Genomic DNA, 16,123 nt, shown 5'->3' on the forward strand with positions numbered 1-16,123 from the left:
TGATCCCATTTCAGAAATTTTTCTATTGATTGACTTGTTGTTTACATTAACTTGTCACAAAATAGAAATAAATAGCTTTTACGTTGCTTTTATTTCTTTCATCCACAATTTCCAATCATATTACATCAGTTTTACACATTTTTATGAAGAAGTGTGTTTTGTGGCTAATTCTTGTTTGGTCGTATCTTAATAAATAATTTGGTATGTCCTCACAAGGAATAGATTACAAACAATAAAGAACAAATTAAGAAGTACAAAAAATTGTTTTATTAAAATAAATTAGTGATCACAAGTTGGCTTCTTATGATGTATAGAAATTTCATCTATTGTTTGAAACAGTGACTTTTACAAAATTTGTAACATAAAAATTCTTCTGAAATCTCATACAAAATATAGTTAAGATAGGAATTCTCCAATAAAGGCATTAAAAATCAAGAAAATGCATGCAAAAATTTCAACAACTATGATACCATTTTCATGTATTTGCCTGAAATTCTTTTAGAACAAAAATAATACTTATTCCCTTATTTGAGTATTACATGACAACAAAAATGAGCAGTACCTTAATTGTGCTGAAAACTGCAAATGGAAACTATCATACGATCAATAATTACGTTAAAGTAAACCTCAGTCTTCAAAATTATTTATTTATCTTAAAGCTATACTCCAAATAACTTGACAGTCTTATGTAAATTGCCAGTCTTAGGTTGTACTGGATATTCCATAGGAATGTGGGGGAAGAAATCATAGTATTCAATCTTAAAATATATGTCATGTAACAATGCCATATCTGACAGAAATTTCAACAATAGAAGCTGGGAAGGAGAAAGAAAGCATCAACAAGGTATCCTTAACAGTTGAGTATTGTCTAGCAGTTGATGCAATCAAAACATTTGTAAATAGACTAATCTTTACCAAACATACACCTAATATGAGACATAATGTGAAATGTGTTATGCACAAACTTGGCACAAAAGCTCATCCAACTACAGCACTGATTTGTAAAAAAAAAAAAAAAAAAAAAAAAAAAAAAAAAAAAAAAAAAAAAAAAAAAAAAAAAATATGTCGCATCACAGCATAAAAATATCACAGTAATAACACACAACCATGTAAGGCAGAAACACACAACTTGTTTTTTAAATGGCTACTTCAAATACTTAAAAAAATAGTAACTGAGCATTTAGAACAACCCACAGGGACTGTTTGTATTTTCAATCCTAAAAATAAAAATTTATTTATATATGAGTACACTGGACATAAACAATCATCTCTTGATTTAGAATCAAGAACTGAATGTAAATGAGAATTTAATGTCCATGAGATCAGACAGTTATTAATCTAATAGAAAATCAGTCCTTCACAGAAGGAACAGACAGGAGGAGGAGGAGAAAAATAAGTTACTGGCACAAACAATTCTTGGTGGTGGGAAGAAAGAGACAGTGAATTTTGAAATACCAGTCTCTTGCCGAAGTTTACATAAATTTTAACTTACACAAGTACATGAAATTGCAGGTACAGTGGAAAAGAACATTAATTCCTTGAGTAATTCATATACTAAGAAATGCCCAGTATTGAAAATATTGTCTACACAATAAAAAAAAGTACTCTCCGACATCAACAGCAACATTGTGTCTCCTTAGAATTTATAATACCAGAGATCAAAGGCATTACACCTCTCACATCAAATAAATTAGGAAAAAAATGTGCGTTGCATGTCCACACTGCTATTATAGAAGCCCAACATGTAACAGGCATGCTCTTCTATCACACTTCATTTACCTCAATCATTTTTTACTCCTAATACTGAAAATGCAGCACTGCTGCAGTAGACATTTACGTTGCTTCACTGAGGAAACACACAAAACAACAACAATAACAAAAATTTAATGACTCTATTCTTAACCAGACTGGTTAAAACAAGATGAAATCAATAAGACTTATAATTTCTCAAAGCTCTTCAATTAATTAAATCAGGATTTTTTTTCCCTTAATGGTTGCAGTTCTTTTGTACATCATTCATCTAACAGAAACAATAGACATTGAAGGCACATGTATTCATGGGAACTTTAGAAAGTTCTAAATATCGCTTTCTCATGATCTGCCAGAGGTTTCTGGACTACTAGTTACACTAGTACAGGTGCCATAACCATGGTCTGGTGATTCAGTAAATTTCCTCTTCCTTTCTTCAGCTGCCTTGTTGGTAGGTTGATTCAAGTGGTATACACTGAGGACAAAAATTTCAATGATCGTCAACATACCATATAACAATTGAAACTAGTGGCTAGTTATTCTGCTGCCATTCCAAAGGCTTGATCTAATTTTGAATTTTAGTTGTAGAGCACCATAAATGGAAATGATTCTAAATCACAGGGGTATTGCATGACATTGTTATTTGCAAATGTAAGTTATACAAACTAAATTTGATAGATTCAGTTGCACAAGTCGGGCTATACACATATCATAACCTTAATACAACAGCAGTGATGCAGCACTGTGTGTACACCTATGTCAGTGTGCTAAATGCTACAGTGCATGTTTACACATCACAGCTATGATGCTTCTACTACTATTACAGTTGTGTGCTTCTAGAGAAAAGGTAAAGAAATGTATGTATCTGAGTGGCATCTGTTCAGTTGGACACGTTCTCAATATCAGTGTGAATGCACAAATATCATAGAAACTCCTATGGGAATCAGGATTTATGAGTAGAGTATTAATGGATGAGGGACGCTGCATTGCAGCGTGCGGTAAGTTGAAAATCTGAGTCAGTTAGGGACCATGTTTAGATGGCCAAGTGGTTAAGCTAATAAGAAATGGTAAATCTGGGTTTGAGTCCTGGGCCAGCACAAATTTACAACTTTTGCCATTATATTACCACAATGCCATGTGCAGCTAGCTGCGACGATTTCCCAATCATCCTTTCCCTTTCCTACATTTCATGTTACATAAAAGTTAGAGATATATGGTTACATAGTTAACAAACTAAGAGCCCAGATTGTTCTCTCTTATTTATTTGTGAGATCACTTGGAAAACATTATGTATAGGCTATCTCTGTAGAGGAGTCAATGTACAAGTAGCAGAAAATGACAATTCTGAGAAAGTTGCTGCTGACTAACCAGCAAAGCAGCAGCTTTTCTGCTAGTTGTACTATTTTAAGATACGGTCTTTATTCATACATAGATCAGGCCTGGCCAAATAGTGCTCCAAGCACAGTGGCATGTAGGCTGAGGGGTGAAGGAGGGAGAGGACAATAATGGCCACATCTGGACACTGCCAGAGCTGGAAAGTAACCTCGTTAGACACCAAATTAGATTTAAATTCTGCATTAGGAGTACTATGGCATCTCTGCACTTGTACAAAAAAGAAAAAGTGGAGAAACTGCTCATTCAATACCAAACGGAAATTGCCTTGCTTTTCAAATTGTTTAAGGCCAAGCACAGGACTTAATATGTCATAGCACTATTATGAGCTGGAGAAACATTATTGGAATGTCATTACAAAGCCAGCCACAAAGACAACACGATGATGCACTTGTTTTCAGATGAGCGATGACTGCCGGCTTAACTGAACATAGCCATTAGGGAATAAAACTAAGTGTAAGTAGAGTGGTGCCAAAATTTTTAATTGTCTTCCTCACGAATTATTTGAATACTTTAACTGACTTAATGCAAGGGGAGAATCATTTGGTAACAGATGTGGCAGATGAGACTGATGCTATCAAATAAAAATTAATCCTGTGGAAAAATTGTTTTAAGTTCATGCTATGAAACATTTCCCATAATTCAAGACAGTCAATTATAGATCAGATATGGCTGAATATGTTTCAGTAATTGGAACATTTCATCAGGAGTTCTCACAGAAATTGCAACACACTGCACGACTGAAGATGGATTTCAATTTATTTGTCAGATCATTTTTGCATTTTTCTGCTAATGTACCTCATCACTTTTGACTTCAGATGACAGGTATACAGTAGAACATGCAACTCCATAATCTGTTTGTCCAATCCAGGAATTTACGACAGACTTTATAAAAGGTTACCTGAACAGCAATGCTCTCAACTACACAGACAAGCAGCTAAAGTTATTTTAATGTTTAGTTTGACAATGAGTGTCCTGTCAACGTTAAAAATATAATCTGTACAACCTCTTGTGTTTGACTGTATCACGAGCCATAGTTCCAGAATTATTACAAATTCTAAAATCGAAAAGTGGGTAAGTTTATATGCTTATAGGAAATACTTTGATAGTTCTGATCACTGTGTTGGCATTAATATTGCATTTATTTAATCAAGCAATAAAAGTAAATGCTTTGGAAGAAAAGTAAAAATTTGAAAATAATTACATGATAAACATCTGCTTATAAAAGTATGCTGCATTATTCGTCACATAGTTGCCTTTTCAGGAATAGCCTCATGAAGGCTAAATAAAACAAACTCATCACAATGACACTGAAAAACTGGAACTGTTGTGGTGGTTTGACTAAATATATAACTGTATGAAAGGAAAATTCAGATGACAAAACTAACAAATTATGAGACAGCATTGCTGTCAATTACTTACTTTAAGGAGGCGGAAATATGTAGCACTGCCAATACACACACAAAAAATAAATGTGACACACTATCCAGCTTTTGGAATTAATTGTTCATTTATCAGAGACAAGAAAAGGAAGGGCAGGTGATCAAGATCCTAGAATGAGGAGGATTCACTTCTAGTAAGGACAGGGGGAAAAGGGAAAGGGGGGGGGGGGGGTCCTTTTCAAACTCCACCACAAAACTGACTTACCGCATTATAAGTTCCATACATGGTTTCAGATCACTGAGGCGATACTGCGTTACTTCTAGAAGTCCAGGTGTCCATTTCTCAGAGAGACGAAGTCTTATTCGTGCTAGAGCAATGCATGACCCAGCAACAAGAGATGGATTAAAAAGATGAAACCCTGGATCTGCAATACAGAAAGAAGTACAGCTATGGTTAAAAAACATTAATCACACTATCCCAGTACATAAGACTCCAACAAAAGTGGATGCAGAAGGAGAGGGAAATGGGCAGAGGGGTTAAAATAGGCAGAGAGAGGAGGAGGAGGAGGGAGGATGTGAGGGGAGGGGTGAGAGGAGGAGCGGTTTAGGTGAGAGGAGGGGGAGAGGAGATGGGGGGAGGGGAGAGGAGAGTGCGAGAGGAGGGTAAAAAGGGAGGGGGGGAGGGAGGGAGGGAGGGAGGGAGGGAGAGAGGGGAGAGAGGGGAGAGAGGGAGAGAGGGGAGAGAGGGAGAGAGAGAGGGAGAGAGGGGCGAGAGGGAGGGAGGGAGGGAGAGAGAGAATGAGAGAGAGAGAGAGAGAGAGAGAGAGAGAGAGAGAGAGAGAGGGAGGGGGGGGGGAGTGAGGAAGGAAGTGGGAAGAGAGAAAGAGAGAGAGGGGTGGGGGAAGGGAGCGTGGGTGGGAAGGGGGAGGGAGGGGAAAGGGGGCGGGTGTGGGAAGGGGGTGGGAGGGGGAGGGGGGTGGAAGGGGTGGGACGGAGGGGGGTGGAAGGGGCGGGACGGAGGGGGGTGGAAGGGGCGGGACGGTGGGGGGCGGAAGGGGCGGGACGGAGGGGGGTGGAAGGGGCGGGACGGAGGGGGGTGGAAGGGGCGGGACGGTGGGGGGCGGAAGGGGCGGGACGGAGGGGGGCGGAAGGGGCGGGACGGAGGGGGGCGGAAGGGGCGGGACAGAGGGGGGGAAGAGGCGTGACGGAGGGGGGGAAGAGGCGTGACGGAGGGGGGGAAGAGGCGTGACGGAGGGGGGGAAGAGGCGTGACGGAGGGGGGGAAGAGGCGTGACAGAGGGGGGGCAAGAGGCGGGATGGAGGGTGGGCAAGAGGCGGGACGGAGGGGAAAGAGGTAGGGTGAATGGGAAAGAGGTAGGGGCAAGCACAAGCTGCGATATGGCAGGGGGAGGAAAAGTACATGGTGGTGCGTAAGGGCATATTACGGGGAGAGGGGGAGAGAGGGACAGGAAAGGGGGGAGGAGATTGGGGGAGAGGAGGAGAGTGCGGAGGAGGAGCGGAAGAGGGAAATTAAGAAGAGATCCGTGGAGGAGCGATGGAGGTGGAGGGGAATGAGAAGCTGAGGGGGGACAGAGGGGCAGAGAGGGATGACAGAGGAGCAGAGAGAAGTGACAGAGGGGGGACAGAGGAGTGGGAGAGAGATGGAGAGGTTGGGAGAGGGTTTTGGTAGAGAGAGAGAGAGAGAGAGAGAGAGAGAGAGAGAGAGGGGGGGGGGGGGGGGAGATAGTAGATTTATATTGAGTCACTTGTATATGAGGTGTTTTTAAGAATGAGGTTCATCTTGCTGAATTTCAGGCAGGTGATAATAATAAATTTATTTTAACATTTCTGTGAAAACACAGTGAACTAGTTGACATGATTGTATTACAGACCATCTTTCCATAAACGTGACACACTGAGTTACAGACAGGCACAATCAAAAGACACATTTAACACTGGTCAAAGGCTTGTGCGGAAATGAAAACACACACATTCACACAAGCATGAATACAGAAGATGAAGAGGGAGAGGGAGAGAGTGGGTGGTGGAGGGGGGATGTGGAGAGGGAGGCGAAGAGAGGTCAGAGAGGGAGGTAGAAACGGGACAGAGAGGGAGGCAGCACTGAGCAGAATTCAAAAATTCAAGTGTCACACTGAATTAAAGTAGCAATGTGGAGTGGAGCGAGAAAGGGTGAGGGACAGGGAGTGGTGAGAGAGAAGAGTGAGGTCTGTCAGAGCATGCAGGGACTACATGGCAGCATGACCAGACTGCCAAGCGGAACACTGGGAGGCCGTTGGGCAGAGCGGTGGTGGGGAATGGGGGGAGTAGAAAAGGGGAGGAGTGGGGAAGGGAAAATGGCAGAGTGGCACACAATGAGAATGAGGGGACATAAATAGGGACGAGGTTATTGGAGAGAGTGAGCAGAAACTATTGCGTGGACGGTGTGAAAACACACATTTAATGGTGATGAAGGCCAGGATGGTTCTGGGGGAAAAGGATGTGTTGCAAGAATAACTCCAATCTGTACACTTCAGAAAAGTGGGTGGTGGAGGGGAGGATCCAGATGACCAAGGTTGTGAAGCAGCCACTGAAATCAAGCATGTTATTTTTAGCAGCATGTTGGGCAACAGGCTAGTCTACTTCGCTCTTGGCTACAATTTGGTGATGGACAGCTGGTTGTTAATCATACCTATAGAAAAATCTCTGCAATGACTGCAGCAGAGCTGATGTATGACATGGCTGCTTTCATAGATCACCTGGCCTCTGACGAGGGAGGATAAGCCTGTGACATGATTGAAGAGCTGGGTGGGTAGATTGGGCAGGTCTTGCTCCTGAATCTTCCACAAGGATCTCTGTGGCATGAGGTTGGGATTGAGAGTGCCATAGGGATGGGCTAGGGTGTTGCTGGGGTTGGGTAGCAACATATCATTTCAGGAGGGGTGGAAAAGCTCTTGAGTAGGATGTCCCTCATTTCTGGCCATGACAGATAAAGCCATAACGAAGGATGTGGTTCACTTGTTCTGGTCTGGGGTAAAATTGTCTGGTGAAAGGGTACTCCTTTGTGGCTGGTTCTTCAGGGTGGCAGAAGGGGTCGGGGATGTGTGGAGAACTGGCATGACAAATCTGTTTGTGGACTAGAGCTGGGGGATGGGGTCTGCCTGTGAAGGCTTTGGTGAGACCTTGAGCAACCTGGGAACTGGAGTTCTTTTCACTGCAGATAAGTTATTCTCAGTTGGTCAGACTGTATGGGAGGGATGGCAGCTGGCAAAATGCAGGTACTGTTGGCTATAGGTGAGTTTAATGTGGACAGAGGTGTGGATGGAGCCATCAGACAGGAGGAGATCAATGCCCAGAACAGTAGCAATCTGGTTTGAGGAGGGCCAGGAGAAGGGGACTGATGAGGTGTTGAATTTGTGAAGGAATGAAGATAGAGTGTCTTGGCACCGAGTCTATATCATGACGATACCATCAACGCACCTAACACAGACCAGATATTTGGGGTTTTGGGAAGCTAGGAGGGTTTCCTCTAGATGGCCCATAAACAGGCTGGCTTAGGAGGGTGCCATGCAAGTGCCCATGGCTGTGTCACATGGACTTTCCATTGTTAGATACTCTTCTTGTATGTACAACAACACATATTACTTACCAAAATGGAGAAAAATTAAGATTCAAAATAAATGCCATAAAAATTTCAGAATTTAAGTGAAAATGTTACAAATTATTTTTAAAATTGTATGACTGACATATTTGTGTCATTTGTGTAAAAATGTAGTTTGTTAAGATATGTAAACACCGTATTCACTGATGTACAACTATCTTATAATCTCGTCACACTGGAAGACGCAAGAAAACTCTGTAAAATATTGGTATGCCAGAAACACTAAGTACCAGTAACATCTATAGTACAGTTCATTAACTGAGAGTGTAAAAAGCTCAAATGAAGAGGAAAATACAAATGCCTATGCCCATAGTTGCAAATATACAACATCAGTTCTAAAAGTGCTTCATTTTATTAATCAACCAAATGGGATTGCAATAAAAGTGATAAATTTAAAACATATCTGGAAATTTTGACAGTGTTGTTTGGTAGGAACAATGTTGCTTAGCTATGAATGATAATGGAACAAATCTCCAAAACATGTCATTGATTAATTACACAAGTGTTCCTTAAATCCCATACAGAATGACAACCTTCAGAGATGTGGGACAAGTCAAACAAGATATCTATTAACAAAAGACTGTGTACGCGATGACGATTTAGGTTGGCACTAGTCAATTTTGGTTGACCGGTCTGCTTTGTCCGTATAAGTGGAAGTTCTCTGAGGAGTAAAGGGGTTTATGTGAGGAATCACAGGGCTTCGAGAGCATGATGACTGGTGGTTGTGAGGGGAGAGAATGGATGTATAGAGAGACTTAAGCTTTTAAGGATAGCGGAACACTGAGTGAGTGTATCATTGCTTTCTTAATACAAGCTAGGCTGGCAAGAGCTATTAGCATCGTGCACAGAGGAAGTAAGAGGAATGCTGACTCAAAGCAGAGAGCAGTGCATTAACATGTCTCATGTGACCAGATACATGAAGCATCAATGAAGTCACTGGGCTAATTGAAAGTTTGTGAAAGATACTGCCATTTGCCAATATTATAGGCTCACCAGCTTAGTTGAACATTGCTCATCCTTGTGGTTAAAGCCTTGTCTTCTGTGGATTGTGCAGCCTCTGACTTCGAGACTTAAATGGTTGCTTAAGTGTGCTGTGCTGAAAAGTTTCATGAACTGGGAGTTGTGACTAATTATGCAATTAGTTCACATTCATTTATGTCTGGTTGTTTATTAATCATACTGGTAAAGGCTGCTTACAGGATGTAGTGATTCGAGAATTTCTGTGTAAATTCTAGAACCGATCAGCCTTCTACCATCTTGAACACACGATATTCTGGATATGAGTGTGGGATGGTAGAATCCTACCTACTGCGTGTCACATGTTTGTGTGTGCAGGTTTAAAATCTGTCGCAGGAAGAAAGTAGACGTGGCGGACGAACAGCACCGACAAGTACCTGTGGGGCAATCCATAGATGTTTTAGTGAGTGTGTAAGGAAGAACCATGGAGTTTATACGCAGCTCTGTGCTTATTGGGTCATTGAATATTGTTATTAAAACAAATACAGTTGAAAAAGAACTCCTGAAAACTCTTGACATAACCTTGCTATAGGCAAGACTTATTTTCTGATTTATATTAAGAAAAGTTCTGGTATCACAGCCAACTTGCTTTTAACTGTAATTTAATTTGTTTCTGATGTTCGACTGTATGAGGGACTTACCGGAAGTTGTATATTTATGTTGAAAGTGAGAGTTTTATGGTGTACGGAAGTCAAATACATCGTTAATTGACGAAAAGCAAAGTTTGTATGTCTACTTATTTCATAAGTAGAAAAAGTCTAAAAATTCCTATACCTAGCATTATTCAACAGAGAAGAAGTCAAGAGGGTTTCCAGCAGCCGGCTATCCAGTAAAGAAGAGTGGCTACAAATTCCCAGTATGTCAACTCGTAAATAAGTGGAAGGTGGTTTGGGGGAATAAACCGAAATAACCCAGATTCACACAGTCGGAAGTGTTAGAAGGGACTGTGTTGTCAAGTGCCTGCAGTTGAAGTTATTTGCTTTCTAAAATTATTGTTATTTCTGAAATCTGATGCGAAACAGTTTTAGGTGTAAGAGCTGCCATTGTCTTGCATTTATGTGGGCTGTGGCAGATGGAGGGAGCATATCACTGGATAAGGTGTGTGGTTGAGCAGTAGCTGTGACATTACTAGACATTACAAAAAGGGAAGCAATGTTCCATTTCTAATTTTATTGAGTCTTCCGTAAGTCCTAAACAAAATTTGTATATTCACTTGTATATTCTGCCAAGCTTAGTGGTAATGGATTTGGTTATGCTTATTCTGCCTCGTGTGTAAGTGTGAAAAGCTGGCAGATTACTGGTTTAAGTAACGTTAAGCAAACCAACATTTCTAAGGGAAAATAATAACTGAAAGACTTGCCTAAAAGGTTCAGTTTTGAAGATGTTAAATTGTAAATTTTACTATCAGTATTGATATGGTTGTAACATGTTTTTTTAAATGAAGGTTTCCTCAAGGAAATAATTTCTTTGGAAATTTTTACACTGTATTGTAAGTAGTTGTTGGATTATAGTGACCAAATATGGCATGACTGTGTAATTTTAAAATAAATGTTTGAAGTGGTAAGACTGTGTCTACTGGATCAATTGCGCCACCCTTTTCCATTGTGGCTCAACTACCTGTAACAATGGATACTTAATCTTCATGTTTATGCCCAGCTAAATTTACCCATGTAAATAAGAAGAAAGCTGCTCTACTTACAAAAAGCTGACACTTTCTGAGTTACATTAAATAATTTCTTTTTATCTCCTACTGGAAGCTTATTATTTAATTACATAAAATATGAAAAAAGCAACCAGTCTCACTGCTAGTGTAGATGTTTGGGTGTGCATACTCCTATTTGGAAAACAGCAAGAGCTCAAAACCTAGTGTTAACTGTTTTATATTACATTTGTGTGTGTCACGCATCACTCCTTTAAAGTTAAGTGGTTGCCTTTCCCTTATTTACTTATTTTTCCATCCAGGAATTTCCATTATTGTTTAATATTTAGTTGATTATATTAGTATTATTCAAATAAAACTTTTATATGCGTCTGTAAATTCACAAGCCTGTTTACAATACACTCGTACTTGTCATACAACTCAACTTATATTTTACCTAACAGAAATTGTCAATTAAGGAATTAAATTGAAATTTAGTGACTGGTTACATTGTGTTTGTTTATTTGTAGTTTACACATACTGTCACAGAAGTTGTCTATAAAACACTTTTAAGGATAAAATATCCGACTGTATCCATGTCATTGGACACTACTGCAGGAGGCAGTGCATTTGCAAAGTAGAGCAGGCACTGGAATTTTTAAAGGCTACCATGTTACGTGTGTACCGTGAGTACTTCAGTCCCAATAGAATGAGAAAGTAAATAAAACCAGACAGATCTAAAGTTTACTACTGCTGTTATTGACAAGAAGGAAAAAGACAGTGCCACTGACGAGCTCAGACTGCAGCAGCCAGCCATTTCAAAGAAAAAGGCGGGATGATTAGAGTTTAATGTTCCAACAGTGACAAGGTTACTAGATGATGAACAGCAGCTCAGATCTGACAAGGATGGGGAGGGAAATCAACTATGTTCTTTTCAAAGGAACCATCCATGCATTTGCCATAAGTGACATAAAGAAGCCACAGATGACCTGAACCTGGAAGACAGGATGAGGATTTGAACCTTTCTCTTCCCAAATGTGAGTTTAATGCCATAAGCATTGCACTACCTTCTTTGGTGCCAGTTAAATGCTAGGAAACGAAAGAAAAGAATTGAAAAAATAAAAATAAAAAAAAAGGGGACCGGAAAAATGCCATTGAAAGTGTACACGAAGTTCCTAGGCTTTTTGGGTTGGGAAAACGTTGACCCATAAAGACAACAGGGTAAGAGTTCTTCAGAAAGTACAACATGAGGAAATGGACTCCACTCGGCAGCAGATTAGAATAACAGAAAGGCAGGTAAAAGGAGATTTGCTGCTTTAAGGAACAGAACAACTATTAGTAATCAAATCATTTCATATTTAAAAGGAGAAAAACTTTGTTAAGATATTCTGCTGAAGTGCTGCACCAACAGGAAAAAATTGAAATAAAATAAAAATTGACAAAAACGAAAGTTGGTGAGGAAGTTATTACATTTGAAAGATGATGTGTGTCTGAATTTTGTGCCAGTCACATAAGAGTGGCAATAATAGCGCCACTTTGAGGATGCAAATCAAGTTTGTTTCAAATACATGCTACCACAGTTGTGAGCATTAGCTACCTCTGAGATTGTACATGGTGAGTTTATGTTAGTAAAGAGTGCCTTTAAGGCAACAAAGATGCCATTATCAACACATCACTGAGTTTGATCAAAGCTACAAGAAACTGGGAATTCCTTCTGCACAATTGCAGAAAAATTTGGCAGGAATGTAGCCACTGTACATGACTGCTGGCAGCAGTGGTCACAAGAATGTACAGCCACAAGAAGACCGGGCTCTTGATAGCCACATGGCACTACCGAGAGGGAAGACCATCGTGTTTGGCCTATGGCTCTGACACATCATACTGCATCTTGAGCAGCAATTTGAACAGTAGTTGGCACCACAGTGATACAACAAAACCTTAAAAACTGCTTACTTCATGACAGCTCTGAGCCAGATGCCCTGCTGCGTATATTCCACTGAACACAAACAACCACCATTTAAAACTTCAGTGGTGTCAAGCACGAGCTCTTTGGAAGGCAGGGTGGGGGTCTGTTGTGTTTTCTGATGAAAGCGCATTCTGCCTCACTGTCAGTGATGGCCATGTGTTGGTTAGAAAGAGGCCAATGGAGGGCCTGCAACTAACGTGTCTGCATCCTCAACATACTGGACATAAACCTGGAGTTATAGTCTAGGTGCAATTTTGTGCAGGAGTATTCTTGAGGTTATCCCATGCACTCTGACTGCAAATTCGTATGTCAATCTGGTCATTTGACTGGTGTGCTACCATTCAGGAACATACTGCTGTTGTAACCAAACATGCTCTACAGAATGTGACATGTTGCCTCGGCCTGCTCTATCTCGAGCACTATCTTCAGTCAAGCACACATGGGACATCACTGGATGACAACTCCAGCGTCATCCGCAAACAGCATTAACTATCACTGTATTGATCGACCAAGTGCAACGGGCATGGAACTCCTCCATCTCACAAACTGACATCTGGCGACTGCACAACACAATGGATGCACATTTGCACGCTTGCATTCAAAAAACTCTGGCAGTTACACCAGTTATTAACATATGAACATTTCACATTTGCAACGGCTTATCTCGCACTTGCAGGAAGGAAGGAAGATTGTGTTTAACATCCCATCAACATCGAGTTCATTAGAGATGATCCCAAGCTTGGACTGTGTCAAGGATAGGGAAAGAAATCAGCCATGCCCTTTCAAAGGAACCATTCCGGCATTTGCCTGGAGCGATTTAGGTAAATCGTTGCAAACCTAAATCTGGATGGTTGGATGCTGGTTTGAACAATCACTCTCCTGGATGTGAGTCCAGTGCACTAACCACTGCACCATATCACTTGGTTCACGCTTACATTAACCTGTGATCTTGCAACGTTTATCACTTGCGTATGTTAGCTAGACAAATGTATTCCCACAATTTCATTACACTATATTGATTATTTGTTGGTGTCATGATCTTTTTTCCTGCCAGGGCACATTTAGAGTTTACAGTAGCACATAGATTTACAACAACTAGTGTCCAGCCAGATTACCACATAGGCATTCTTATAACTGGTAGTCTTCTGTTGTCCAGGTAAATCTCTGCCCTGTGTGGAAGTGGGGGTACTGAGCCACAACATCACACACACTCCAGCAGATGAGCAAATAATAACTTAATTCATGAAACAGTTCGCAAATACTCGCATACATCTAAGCTTGTGTCAATTGTCAACTGAAGATTGCCACAATGTGGGGTATCTGTAACCATTTGGTGTTACAGTCTTTGCCGAGTTTCTGGATTCTCAACCTTAAGTCGTCTAACAGTGCCATTATGTGACTAATTTGTTGCATCCTATGTTATGCCAGTGTTGACAAAATGGATGGAACCTATGAGCAGTCAGTCGATTGCAACAGGGCCTTGAAGCCACATGATGCACTTACGCCCCTACATGCAACAAACAAGGCAAATACAGTTGATGCAACAAACAACGTGGCTCCAGTTGGCTGGTCTTATTGCTTCAGGTAGGTGGCAGCTGACACACACAGTCCATAGTTATGGTGGCAGAACTTGCATCTAGTGTCACTGTGATATCTACTACTCATCGTGGTACTTCTTTGTTAGGAACACTATATTCTTGTGCAGTCGCTCTTAGTGCTGGAGGAATCTATCCTGCTGATACACCAGTAATTGCTGTTCTTGTAGCTTTTCATTCTGCAGCTGGCACTGATGTGGTAACTGTTACAGCAGTGGCCTCATGTGCTCCAAATTCATATCAGGTGATAGTGAGCCTTCGATGTTCAGGTCTCATGGACTACTGACACTCTTGGCATCACACCATCTGCCAACAATTGCGCTGTGTTTCCATTCTTGTGTAGGGATCACCATTCATGGGATACAAATATGCTTCGGCTATATATACTAGCACACAGATTTAAATGTTTAACTCTGGATTTAGTACTGCTTGCAGCTATTGTCTGGATAGGTCACACTCCATAGGTGCAAACTGGCATTCTTACCACAGGTAGTTTTCCAGGTGTTCTTACCGCAGGTAGTTTCCAATAGTGCTGAGTAAATCCATGCCCAGATGTTTCCATCCACAAATTACAAAGATAAGAAGGAGACTGTGGGGAACCACAACTATGACAATCTATGACACAAGTGCAGAATTTCTGGAAATTCTCCAAACATGGAATCAAATTTTCCTTACTTCTTAATGCCTAAAATCCCATTCACACATAATTTTACACACAAATTTTACAGTTATGGGAACATTAGGTATTCCTACTGAATATAATACCTCCCTTTGTTAGTTGCTCTCTTTTTTTATTTTATTTTTTAGGTGTACTTACTAAGCAAACATAATTTCTGTCACAAGAAATCCAGGTACTTCTCTAACAACAGAGCATATCCAGCTACTTAAAACACTTGCTATTATCATTCACACAATTTGTATAAATTATTTGCCATCATACTGTACCTTGAAGAGAATAATCCAAAAATTCTTTCATATAGTGATGGGCAGCATGTTGCAGATCTTTGTAAGTTTCGAAATGATTGTCAGAACTAAAATCTACTGGTGAAATGATATGTACCACATAAAATTCAGCGAAATGTGCAGCCGTTGGGTGCACAAGACTCCATTTAAGAAACTGAAGAGTCATGAATTCCATTGCAAGAAATTCAGCCACTGGATATGGACTCTCAATCAATGCATTCATATCAGAGACTTTTGGTACATTTATATCCCGCTCCTCAAATTTTGCTGCAATTAAAACAGTGTATTAGTGTGAAATATGTCATCTGCTATTTACTGCACGCAATATAAATAATATCTGTAATTACTTAGGGTTTTTTAATCTGTCTATGCTGCATAACTACAATCATGACCATAAGATAAAAAATATCTTCAAAGGCCCATTAGAAAACACTGCATCAAGATGACACTAAATTGTGCTGAGACATTACGGAAACATAACAAATGGCATGTCGGAAGGAGACCACTTAAGTGAGCCAGTAACAGTCTATGTACTTGGCACTCAGTATTCGAGACAGAGGGTAGCATATTACAGCAAACACTTACAATGATCATTATAAGACTAGAGTCTGATTACAGTTGGTGCATAATGGGAAAGTAGTTGAGTATCAAACTGTGCAAAATTTCAGAACAGGAGAAAACAGTCAATGATAGTACAGGCATGACTGACTGCACATCACAATCCAGTGGCAGGGTCACTGTCTTAAAGTCAACTGCCCTGAGG

At 40.5% G+C, this 16,123-nt stretch overlaps 1 protein-coding gene across 2 annotated transcripts in view; it reads right to left on the reverse strand.

The window, feature by feature from the left end:
* Window positions 1–1,060: 1,060 nt before the first annotated feature.
* The window catches only part of LOC126469696 (cyclin-J), a 48,422-nt gene continuing 33,359 nt past the window's right edge, over window positions 1,061–16,123 (reverse strand). For both annotated transcript variants that reach the window (XM_050096878.1, XM_050096870.1), the window contains exons 4-6: window positions 15,343–15,627; window positions 4,789–4,948; window positions 1,061–2,224 (exon numbers count right to left, since the gene is read on the reverse strand). In XM_050096878.1, coding sequence (XP_049952835.1) covers window positions 2,092–2,224; window positions 4,789–4,948; window positions 15,343–15,627 — 578 coding nt within the window. In that variant the 3' untranslated portion in view covers window positions 1,061–2,091. The remainder of the gene's footprint in view (window positions 2,225–4,788; window positions 4,949–15,342; window positions 15,628–16,123) is intronic.

This window comes from Schistocerca serialis, chromosome 1 (genome assembly GCF_023864345.2).
Source record: "Schistocerca serialis cubense isolate TAMUIC-IGC-003099 chromosome 1, iqSchSeri2.2, whole genome shotgun sequence".
Classification (NCBI taxonomy): domain Eukaryota; kingdom Metazoa; phylum Arthropoda; class Insecta; order Orthoptera; family Acrididae; genus Schistocerca; species Schistocerca serialis.